Consider the following 12,967-nt stretch of genomic DNA (forward strand, 5'->3'; position numbering starts at 1 on the left):
ACGGAGTCTAATAGAGAACATGGGCAGCTGCTTTACAGACATTTACTACAGAGCCTGTTTCTCATCATGCACAGATACTGTGCACTGTCTTTTCTCTCTTCTTTGACAGAGTGAACACAGCCTGGCCTGCCTTGGTATAGGCATATTTGTGACTTAAGGCAGGGATATAAATCATCAGAAATCCTAACCATCCTGATCCAAGGGCACTCTAATGGGGCAATGTAAACAGCTCATAGTCAACTATATCCTTTTGTGTAGGGATTTTTTTATTGTCAGCCAAATAATATCCGTACTGAGTTGAGTCAATTTAACTTCTCCTGAGTCCCTACTTTTACCGTGGATAACACATCAATGACTTTGTCTAACCGTGCACAGTATGACAGTAGATCATTTCTGGGGAGGGGGCATCATGGGATCACGGGACGTCATCACGGTGTGCGGACACGTCATATCACGCATGACTACAGACAGCACAGGCCCAGTCCGGACCGCTAACACTCTGGATGAAACATTGTAGCACATTTACCAGCCTGTGATTTCTTTTATCCTTTTATTTTTGTACGTGGAATTTCCCCCTGCTTCCGCTGCTGGGGGGGGGGGGGGGGGGGGGGGGGTTAAAAGCTGGGTGTGTCCCCTGCAGCTGCTCGGGCCCCACCCTCTCAGTTGTTGTTGTTTGTTTGTTTGTTTGTTTGTTGTTGTAGTCACCAACAGTCGCGCGCTGTGGCTCGTGCTGCAGTCGCCCCCTGGCTCGTGCCGTGGGCATGCAGCAGAATGGCTCGGGTGGGTCCACCGGCTCCGACGGCTGCAGCAGGGAGCGCCAGCCCCTGTCCTTCAGCCCGCTGCCCGCCGCCGCCACTACGCGGGTAAGGCGCTTCATCCAGGAGAGACGGACGCTGCCTCTGCCCAGAGTGATGGTGGTGTTCTCGGCCGCAGGGGACACCGAGAAACCGAGCGATGCCATGTCCGGCTCGGACGCTGCGGAGGACGATTTCCGAAAGCCGGCCTCCCCCTCGCCGAGCCTCACCCTCGGCAAGCCGCTCCGCTCCGCGCTGAACACACAGGAGCAGGAGGTAGGCCGCTTCATGGCACTGTTGGACGTGGAAAATCACACGAAAATGAGCTCACACACACACACACCAGCTAACAAACTGCAAACCACTCAGAGATAATGATATTTGCAGATATAACAGGCGGTAGTGGTCAGTTATCCACGTAAACGTAAGGTTTACAACTGAATAAATAACAGCTGTCATCCATAAGAGCATAAAAGTACTAAAAATAGAAAGTACAAATACACAGTTTCAGCAGGAGTTTTAGTAACTGTTAAAGTGTCCACATGACTAAAATAATTATGACCATATAGTATTACTTCCAAATTATTACACTACGGGATGACAATACCCGCAGTAATGGGGCACAGTTGTCACTGAGTGGTTTGAGTATGAAAATGGTGTGAATTACATGTTATGGCCTTCACAGTCAGCAGACTTTTGGACTGACATGTCAGACACGCTCTCCACCACCATCATCAAAACACCAAATGAAGAAATATCTTTTGGGAGAAGGGTGTTCATCCTCCAGTCGAGTTCAGAGACCTGTAGAATCAAAGGGCACAACACCTCACTAAGTCACTTTATGTTGTTTATTTCCTTCAATTCGTCACCCATCTGTAGATTACAGCTGCGACTAATGATTATTTTAATTAATGACCAATCTGTTGATTAATGGATTGAACGTTTTGTCTGTCAAAAACTTTTGCTGAGTTGAAGGTGACGTCCTCACAAATCTGTCAGTTAACAGTGATATGTGACGAAAATCGAGAGGTTAGTTAAAGCAAAAATATTTGACATTTAGGTTAAACAAATAACAAAGTGATGATTATTTAGTTAGTAGAATACGTGCTGATTCATATTCTGTCCATTGACTAATCAATTAACTAATCATCTCAGCTCTAAAATGTATAGATGGATGGATGGATAATAAATAGATGTATAATATAAACAATGTACACTTATTTACAGTGCATTAGTATGAGTCAAATGTGTACTCCTAAAAGCTGTACCGTGAGATTGTCGGTATATATTTTACGTATAAAGTAAAATATATGAATAATTTACACAATATATTGTATATACAATAACAGTATGTACAGGCAGTACATTTAAGATTATCAAGAGGTGAATTTGAAATCTATCAGTTTTTGTTGGGTTTGGTTAAGTCGGCTGGGCCCTGTTATGATTGGCTGGCAGTTGTGTCACCTGACTTGTGTTAATGAGCGAGCATGTGATGTGTCAGTCTCGGACCATCCAGCCCGCTGAAGGGTCTAAACATGGCTACAGAAGAATAATCCTCTTATAGTCCTCTGTGGTCTGACTGTAAAGTCACGGCTGATCAGACACTTTGAGTGACACATTCCTCCTCACACAGGCTATTCAGAGCTTTAGGTAAAAAACATGCGTTTTTATTCAGTTTTGTTTGGTGATCTACTGGATGCAGTCCGTTCAAAAAACAACACACAGTTTGCACCATTTATGCAAGAAATCAGCATTCACACTTAAGATAGTGCGTCCATGATGTGCATGTTCAGGGGTGGAAGGGATTATATTATTTAACATATCGCAGGGAAACAAGAGTTGTTGGTAGCACCGCTACTACAAAGTGCTGTTTGTCTATATTAATCTTACCTGATAATGATCTGAGGACTGAAACGTCATTGATAAAGTAAGTACAAGCGCTGGACTGGGTTCATTAGATGCGCATTTGTTGCATAGTTATCTAAAATTGCATTGTCATAATACAGTACATTTTGAAAAATGCAACAAATCCGCTGACTCATCATTGCAGATTGACCATTAAGACAACAAAAAGTTCAGACGTTATCAGGAGAGATTTCCCAGACACTTATCAAAATAATTTAATTTACTTTACAAATATTGCTGTGCTCTGGTCTGGACATCCTCCTCCAGACAGAGTTCATAGATTAGGTCCGCAGTAGAGCCACCCTGAACCGTCCTGAACCTGTAATTAACAAAAAGAAAAGCCCTCACATTTCTTTAACAGATTCAGTAGTTAAAAACAATTCTGAGTATTTGTCTGTAGTAAAATAGGCATTTGAATAACACCTATCTCTATCTCTAACATGATTATGGACTCAGATGGTCACTTGCGTGCCTGTATTCTTGTTATTTACCCGTCTTGTTTTCCATTCTCATACAGTTTCCAGAGGTCATCTCTCTGAACGTGGGGGGCATGTACTTCACCACTCGCCTGTCCACGCTGCGGCGATATGAGGACACCATGTTGGCTGCCATGTTCAGCGGGCGTCACTACATCCCACGTGATGCTGAGGGACGATATTTCATCGATCGGGATGGAACATATTTTGGGTGAGCTTGGCAAAATATCAGATACCAGGAACTGAAATACTAAGGAGAGGATGGTTATGTGAGAGAGTGGAAAAATGTATGAAGATAGCAGAGGACAAACTTTTAGTCCCTAGAAAAAAGTTTACACTGCAATCTGAAAGTAGCTTTGAAGCTGGTGAAGGAAGATCGTTATATTCTGGTAGGTATCCATGATGTGGGTATGCCATGAAAACAACTGGTATCTCCGGCTTCTGCAAGTGGTGTAAACTAATTTGTAAATTTAGTACTGAGCAGCAGCTTTTTCTTATTTGTTCTTACCAGCAGATAAACAGTATATGTCTATACTGATATGTCTATGATCAGATAAAATTGAGTCATGTATATACGTAGCTGCCAATACGAGCTGTGTCTTGACAATTACAGTTTAGGAACTCTATTGTCTATGTGGAAGTTTATTTTTGGTGACACCACACAGCCTTACTAACCAAAATACAGATGTGCAATACAGGATGACGATGAGGACAAGCAGCAGGGACACTGCATTGTCAAACAATATGATTTAAAATACAGTAAAAAATAAAGTACATTTACATTAAATCAGAGAATGGCTAGATTACCTGAGGATAAAAGCCCACAGTGCCAGTGAAAAGTGTGTCAAGAATTATAATCTGGATTTTAAATTCATTCATATAAGAACACAACAAAAAGGCCTTCAGTTACATGACAGTGTGGTTCTGGATCGTGAATGGTTGGAGAGGGCAGGAAAATTATGAGCAAAGCTGGTAGCAACTGACTTTAAAGGTGCAAAATGGTGAGTTGTTTGGGTTGTCTCCATAGCTACTGATATCATGAATCTCACCACAATTGAACAAAACTTTACCGTGATGTGTAAACTTTTGTTCACCACTGAGATCCATAAATGTCCAGACAAAGCAAATCATGTCTTACTGAGAGAATGTTGTTTTCTAATTTGTGCAAAACAACCATCTGTTTTCAGTGTAGCCCAGGAAACATATGTGTTTACACCGCTAAGAGAATGTGGGCGCATGTGGTCGCAGACCACCTCAAAATGAGAGGTGAGAGATCCTGTCTCAAATGCGTCCTCAATGTGGGTGTGTACTTAGAGTTATCAGTTCTGTGATCAGATCACCCGGGACGGATGTTAATACCAGGTCCAAGAGTACACTTGACTTTACTTCACTTTACTTCACTTTACTTCACTTTATTGACCATGCAACCTGAGTTGGTGTAATTTGTTTTAGGCAGACATAACATATTACCCAATAAATTATTATCACAATACATCTAGGCAATGAAGAGTATGTATCACAATACAATGCAAGGATCAATAGTCAGAGTGAGTAGTTCTTAAACCAGGTTTTTTGATGGACAAGGAACTGTAGCACCTCCCAGAGGGCAGAGGTTTGAAGAGTTAAGAGATCATCACTTTAATTGCAAGTCATCCTGAGGGCACGAAGGTCTGTTCCAAATTTCCAATTGTGGCTGTGACACGAATATCTCATCCACAAATGTCAACCTCATGGTGGTGCTAGATGAAAAGTGAAGGGTTTACCAAAGTCAGTGGGATTCATCCCCTGGAGGGCATCATGTCTGTACTGAACTTCATAAGTTATTTCAGTCTGAACCAAAGTGGATCAGCATCGGCGTCCCCGGGGCCACGCTGCTAGCATGGCTAAAAAGGAAAAGCAAATTGCTTTAAATATGAATGTGATAACAAGCAGAGTCAAGATGTATGACTTATGTAAGAAGTAGGTTAGGGTAATTTCAATTCTGTATGAATGCCCCAGTGTATGTCTGTGTTAGGAGGTGGGCATTAAAGATTTAAACACAAGGAGCTAACCGGATGAGAGATAGAAGACATGTAACTATACAAAGAAATAAAAAAAACTTCAGAGGATGCTGCTGTACACTGCAGCAACTTTTCCTCCTGTGTTTTTCTGCATTCATTTTATCCTCTGTGTTCACAAGCCTTCCAGGCTCTGCTGCAGAGAAGCAGAATCAAAATCAACTTTATTGGCTGAGTATGTTGATGCACACAAGGATTTTCAGTCAAGATGTCACAGTGCTGAGAACAGTTGTAAAGGAAGATTCAATCATAAACCTAAAGCAAAAATAAAGATAAACAGACATAAATATGTAGCTAGTGTGCAGAGGCAAGTAGGTATGAAAATATTTTTTCATTTGTGTCATAACTTTCTAAAGCTGTAATTCACCCAGCTGAAAGTGAAGGTAATGATGTAATAATTTTCCTCCACTGCAGAGGTGTTAATTACAAAGAAGGGAATGATGTCAAGAGTGTAAAAGAGGTTTGATAACATGAAACTTAACAGAAAAAAGGCGTGACATCTCACAAAGGCTACACACACCGTCATCCGGATATCTAAATTTATCACGAGGCCAGATACGATGCTTATGTTGCAAAGTAGTGTCAGGAACAAAAGAAAACCAGAATTGGCTTAGTGAGTCATATCAGCTGGGAATGTGCGAGGAAAAACTGCAGGTGGAAGTTAGTTTGATAATCACCACCTAGATACAGTTTTTATCTTATGCCGTCTGCATCGAGGGGAAAGATTAAATTTAGATATTGACTGGATGGATGTCAGCAAAATTACCCTTCAATGTCTTGTCATTATTTATAAATAAATTCCTATATGTATATATATATATATATATATATATATATGCAGTTTTATGTGGCAATAGCGATACAAGAAGTGACAGTGAAACAGTTTAGAAACTTTGATGGGTATTTGTTTTGAGGTTCGACAAGGCAGGGATGTCTCTTTGATCCAGCATATTAAATATCTGACAAATCAAGATCTAACTACATTTCAAAGTGAGATGATATAACGTAATCAAGTAATTAGTTACAACCAAAAAGACGAGGGAGACGTGAGGCCACAGGATACTACAGTCTCTTACTTATGACAGTAGTGCACACATGAGAATCTCTGATCTGAATCTGTCTATATCTGGTTACTAGAAAGGTTAGATATAAAGATAGATAGATGTAAAGATTCTCAAACCGGTTTAACATTAAGCGCTGCGTCAGACCTGTATACTGAATTTTACCGCAAGGTTTCGCATTTTACTCAGCAGACGATCCTGAGTGGACCATTATGAGACCAATCAGAGAGTAGCAACTCCAGTTCACTTGGTGGCAGTAATGCACCTCTAAGCTGGTTTTCCAGCAGCCAATACTGAAGTTTGATGCCCTTCATGTTGCTGGTCTGGACTCGGCAGTAAACTGCGCACGGCTCATCAGACACTAGTGGATCGGTTAGTCCATTTATAAACAAACATAATGTAATGATAATCACGTTGTCATATTGCTTATTACTAATGCAATACAAGTTGGATTTAGCGCTGTAATGCTGTTGGCACAGGGTGCTGACTTTTTAATTTGCCAGAACATGACATAATGACAAATAAAATCAAACCAGTTTATGCTCCAACACAGCACCGGACTGGCAACACCAGCAATTGACAACCAATCAGAACTGTGAATTATCAGTAGCTGTAGCAGTAATATAGGTTAATCTATTGTGTGTCTTGTAAAAACATTTGGCTGCACCAGTGATGAGTAAGTTGTGTGTTAAAACGTGTTTCCTATTTGAGTTTAAAGACTCATTTTCTATAATCAGTGTAGAACCACTGCTCTGCCATCATCTGTTTTTATCAGTTCAGTTTTAAAATAGAGCCAGCCCTCCCACACCAAAGCCGAGCTGTTTAAAGTAGGATTCATAAGGTAAATATATAGTTTTGTGTGGACATGTTCTAGCCATGCTGTTTTCCATCTGAAGGGACATCCTGAACTTCCTCCGAGAAGGGGAGCTTCCCCACAGGGACCGAGTGAGAGCGGTGCACAGAGAGGCTCAGTACTACGCAATTGGCCCACTGCTGGACAGCCTGGAGGAAATTCAGCCGCTCACGGGAGAGAAAGTTCGACAAGCTTTCCTCGATCTGCTGCCCTACTACAAAGGTAAGTGAAATGAGCGTGGCTGTTCATTAACAAGGGAAAATATTATAAAATCTAAATTTGACATCAGCATCAAAGCTTCATTGGTTGACACAACTATGCACTGTTGCAGTGGTTTTCAAAGTCTGACACCATGGACTAAGGATTCAGTTAGTTACATTGTGGCTTTACAACTTGAGGCCCCATTTTTTAGCTTCTATTTGTTCACAATTTTGGCAAATTGACTCCAAACAGCACGCCAAATTAGCTATTAGTTTGTGTTTGCACTGTACACATGGCTGCACAGGCAATTATCAAGGAAGAAAATGTAAAAATCTGACGATGTGACAGTTTTAAGGATTTATGGATGTTTATTCGCAGTGGACATTAGAGATAATGATATCCTCAGAAGATGTAAGTCACTGAATTTAAAAGTATGTGTTTCATGTCTGTGTGTGTTCAGATTCGACTGAGTTATGACTCAGAGAAAGAGTGCGGGTTCAGGATTTAAAGTACTTAATTGTTTCCATGAGCTGTGTGTTGTAGCCACTACTGCTGCTTCAACTGTTGTCTGTGTTGACAAGTGGATCAGACTACAGTAACTAACTCCCTGCTGTTTTTCGAGCACCTGCATGTACCTCACCTCACACATTACCTGCCTCGTCTCTCACACCCCCTGCATGCCTCACAGTTTGAAAACCTCTGCATTACTGCAACATCCACACAGCAAACCAGCACATTACGCATGAATTATAGGCCTACTGATTGCAAAGGCATTATTTTACCAGAATTACCGATGACTACAGCGCTCAACATCTGCTGCCATTTTTATAAGTTTCACAGTGCTGTGGGTGCAACAGTATGTGTCCAAGATCCAAGGGTTTTGGTTTGGTACATGATGATTCAGTACAACTTCTGTACTAGATAATTACAGGCTTATTATTCTAATATAGTCCAGTTGCAGTCCACATCTTCACATTTGGGGAACATGAATTCAGCACTGTGAGTTTCAGTTAGACGGCTTTGGAGGTGTGTCTTTTGTTAGCTAAACCTTGCTGTTCCTGTTAGCCCAGCTCACACATTTACATGGAAACACGAGCTGGAGGAGCCACTTTTATCTTTTACATCTCCTGATGGGTTTCCTAGTAAATTGCACAGTGAACAAAGTGCACTCAATACATTGCTCAGGGTTTGAAGCTGTGCGTACAGGTTCAAATCTTACTTTCAACAGGGTTGAAACAGGTTTGACTGGCAGCTTGGCAGCTTAATGATTGCTCAAAAACTGTTTCATCTCCCAGTTAAAGTTTAACACCTGACAGTGATGAGATGCAGGGACGATGATGGGGGAAAAAACAACAGATAGATTGTGCTCCATCCATGCAAATTGCTGTGAGCTTTGCAAAGTTTTGTTGTTTAGCAACAGCACCTGGTGGTCCTGTGTGAGCTGTGCTGTTACTTTACCTTACCTGAGAGCAAAGAGCTGGGTTGGGTATGGATATGCGAAGCATACAGGTCATAGTACACGCTCATAGGTCATAATTGGGTGGTTGTTTAGTATAGACTTTATCATGATTTAATTTAAGGATAGTGGATACCATTCCTACTTTGCTGTACTATACTTCCACCACTGCTCTGCAGATTTGTCTAACTCTGACTGCTGAAGTGTCATATTAACGTCAGATTAATTTTGGAATATGTTTTCATAAAGAGCGAGGACTGAAGAAGACTGCATGTGTCCCTCAGTACTTACATTGTAAACATGTGATGAAGGGATGAATATGAACAGGAGGAATGATTACAGCACCCAAAAGCTGTTTAAATGCTCATTGGGAACCTGATGAGACACACTTGGAAAATTGCGAACCTAATCCTTGAATATGTTTCTAAATAATTTGAAATGGCATTAATCAATGTGACTGTTTTCATTCCAGACAATCTGGAGCGCATCGTGGAGATTGCCAAACTGAGGGCCATGCAGAAAAAGGCACGATTTGCCAAGCTGAAGATCTGTGTCTACAAGGAGGAGATGCCAATCACACCATATGAGCGTCCTCTTTTTAACTCTCTGCGCTTTGAGCGCTCGGACAGCGAAGCGAAGCTCTTTGAGCATCACTGCGAAGTGGATGTTTCCTTTGGACCTTGGGAGGCAGTGGCAGATGTTTATGACCTGCTCCACTGCATCGTCAGTGACCTGGCTGAGCGGGGCATCACTGCTGAGCAGCAGTGCATCGGTGTCTGTGACAAGCACCTCATCAACCATTACTACTGCAAGAGACCCATCTATGAGTTTAAGATCACGTGGTGGTGAAGCCGAAGGGAGACAGTCGTGACTGATCGGACCAAAAAGCAAAAGGATGGATGGTCAATTTTTTATACTACTCAGCTGATATTGGTTTTTGTATTGAAGTTGCCAATATTTTGTGCTGATGTCTTAAAATGGGACCCTTTAAATCATGCTCCATTATATCAATACTCTGTTCACCCAAGATATTTTTTCTCGTCTCGTCAAAAAAAAAAAACACTCTGAAGCAAACAAATTACCCTCAGGTGGTAGTTTATTAGGTACGCCTATCTAAAACAAATGCAGTCCTGCAATAAATCCTCCCACCATGAAGGTTATAATGTTCAGGTTTTGTTGAAACTGTTCTAGAGAGGTGTTGATTGAACTGTATGATCATTTTATAGTTTGTAGATTGTGGTGCTGCTGAACTGTATTGCATTTTACAGACAAGTGTTTTCTGTTATTTAGCCTGCCCTCTTTAATTTAACTGGGGTGGACAAAGTAATAGAAACGCTTGTCAGTATATTGTAATACAAGTCAACAGCCTCACAAACCTCCAGCCTCTAACATGACCATACAGTTGAATCAACAGAAACAAACATTAACAAAAACTGAACAGCTGTAGCCAGGTGTACCTAATAAACTGGCAACTGAGTGTAAACACCACCGCTTTCCAGTGAAATCCAGGCCAATGAAAAATACTATAAATACTTAAAAGTGGTTTAACCTCTCATCCGTGATGTGCAGGTTTACTCTGGGACCTCACACAGTACCGCTTGTGGGATCAGACGGGTTTTGGCAGCGCGCAGAGCCCAGCTCACAGTCACTATAGTTACATTTACATGTAAGTTGAAGAACAAAACATAATGCGAAAAAACCACAGCTACAGTGTGTGTGTTTGTGTGTGTGTTTGTGTGTGTGTGTGTGTGTGTGTGTGTGATCATGAGTGAAAGGTGAGCTATTATGCAGATTCTGTGGACAGTTGTGTCGATTTAAAATGGAAGCTCATCTTTTAAAACACAAAATCAGGTTTGTGCAGACAGCCTGTTGTGCGTCTCACAGAACAGATCTGCTTTCATTTTAATTAATGCAGCCGTCTATAGCGGCCATCTAAAGGGATATTGGTAAATGTTTAAATGTAGTGTAACAGTAGCACAGGTAGAGCGGCGTCATTAAGAGGGTTTTTCTGTTAGCGCATGTTTATCTACTTTAGCCATGCTGTGCCAAGCCAAGTGGTCCTGCTCAGTAGCAGGGCCGAGCAGAGCCAAACAAGACCAACTCATGACGGTCTCCTCCCCTCAGCTGTGTCCTCAGAGGCTAAACTCATGGGTCTGTGCTGGAGGTTTAGTTTTAAAAGTCTCTGTGTTCAGCTGTCAGTGCTCATCTGTAGTTTGGAGTTTAGTTTTAGTTGTTTGTTCAAGATATCAGCCTTATTTTACTGTTTATTTTTTTTAATCTTTCATTCATATTGGAGTTGTGTTAAGTCACTGCTTATGCAAACTGAAGCTTTCTTGCTTTTTTATAAATTAGTGTCTCTCTAATGTTGATAGTACCAGACTAAGTATAGCTGTACTATTATTTTTGCATTCAACTTTTCATCTGTAAGACATAATGATTTTTTAAAGTTACATAGTCCTGCTTTAGGGCACGTAACCTTAACCCAAAGTGTCTTTGTAGGCTTTCAATCTGTTTTCTTCCAACTTGGGAGTGTAATTAGTGACTGTGTTGGACTGCAAGCTCTGCAAAGACTGATCTGAATGCCTAGCAGCACTATGGCTGAATGCAACCAGTGTAGACACTGAGGAAAAATTGAAGCTGATGCTGACAAGCCATTCTCGCTATGCAGCCAATGTAAACAAGGTGTTAGATAAAAGTCTGAATGTGCAAAAATGTGCAGAAAATCTGAAGACTGAGATGATTGTCATGTCAGAAGTGGGTGTTATGTCTCATTTGAAAGCCAGTACTGCCCATTATGCAGTGATCTCCTAAATGCATTTTTGTATTGTTATTTTTGTTGTCATTATCATTGTTTTTATTATCATTCCTACATTAATTTATTTATAACTGATTTATCCTTCTAACTATACCTCTGCCCTGATCTGGATTGATAAGTGATAGGGTTCAGGACTTTCACTATATATCCAGTACTAACATTCAAAGAACCTTGTAGTAAATATTGAATATTGTAGGTAAGGACACTGAAGTCAGATCTGTATTTTTAGGGCTAAGTTTTGTGTCTGGATACAGAATAACTGTGAACCTATTCTGTTTGGATAAAGAGTATATTTTAATTATGCAACTTCCTGAGGAGTGTGTTTTTAAAGATTTAAGAGAGGTTGTGTGGTATTCATGTTGTCATACTGTCAATCTTCACATTTTACATGATTATGTAGTTTTAGTATGAAGGAAGCTAAATTTGTTTCACACTTATGTAAATTTGCAGATGTCATGGCAAATTAGAGAGAGAATCTTAAATCTAACAAGTAAACTACTTATTTAATGTCAACTTCCACTCTGCTTTCTGAACATTACCACATGAAAATCATTGAAGCTGCAATATAGAGCATCGATGCTAAGTTAAACGGCTGTTTCCTACTGTACTTGATGATAATGTCTGAGCACCTTGTGATTGTAACCAAGATATATATATTTTCTTTTTACCTCAAACAGCTCCATCGTTTTTAACTATAGGAAGTAACGGCATCGACAGCATCAATTCATTTATCTTGCTTATGTTGTTGATGTACTTGATAAACAATGCAGGAGAGACGTATTCTTCCTTTGGAGCACTACTAATCTTGATTTACGGTGTTACGTTTGCAATGTTTTGAATGTTTTTTATATTGTTATTTATCTCCTTTTGTTAGCTTCTAGGAAGCTATAGATCTATAGTCCTCTTTGGGTTTAGTTTGTAGTGAAAAAGCAATGTGTGATTTTTATTATGGTAAAATTAAAAATAACTTAAATGCTAAACATGTCCGTCTTTATTTTGTTAATTAGCGCATTGGTCTGTGGGGAACCTGACCCAATCACTTTCTTTTCCATCTCCTCCCAAAACACACTGTTAATAAGATAACTGACTATTTATTCTGACCAGAAGAAAATAAAAGCAAGTAGAACTGAGCACACATGCCATACAGTGGCAACATACAGTCAGTTAAACTAAGTTTCAACAAAGAACCATGTTCAGCTTTTCTTGCATTTTTCCTCTGATTTGATCTTTTTTTTTTTTTTTTTTAGTCCATGCAGCTATATTGTGTACAGCACCTCTTTGTACATTTTCTCCTCTGCAGCTTCCTGACAGGGGTGGGTGGATCGATCCCTAGAGTATTGATATTACCT

The 12,967-nt window shown here is 40.4% G+C and overlaps 1 protein-coding gene across 1 annotated transcript; it reads left to right on the forward strand.

Annotated features, from left to right (window-relative positions):
* The first annotated feature begins 443 nt into the window (after positions 1 to 443).
* kctd7 (potassium channel tetramerization domain containing 7) lies at positions 444 to 12,598 on the forward strand. The gene is made up of 4 exons (XM_071461581.1): positions 444 to 1,070; positions 3,217 to 3,386; positions 7,190 to 7,368; positions 9,276 to 12,598. Exons 1-4 carry the CDS (start codon positions 762 to 764, stop codon positions 9,650 to 9,652), a joined length of 1,035 nt encoding a protein of 344 aa, XP_071317682.1. The 5' UTR covers positions 444 to 761; the 3' UTR covers positions 9,653 to 12,598.
* Positions 12,599 to 12,967: the final 369 nt, after the last annotated feature.

The sequence above is a fragment of the Trachinotus anak genome, unplaced genomic scaffold, assembly GCF_046630095.1.
Source record: "Trachinotus anak isolate AG129_WGS33_773 ecotype Australia unplaced genomic scaffold, CSIRO_AGI_Tana_v1 ptg000024l, whole genome shotgun sequence".
Taxonomy (NCBI): Eukaryota; Metazoa; Chordata; class Actinopteri; order Carangiformes; family Carangidae; genus Trachinotus; species Trachinotus anak.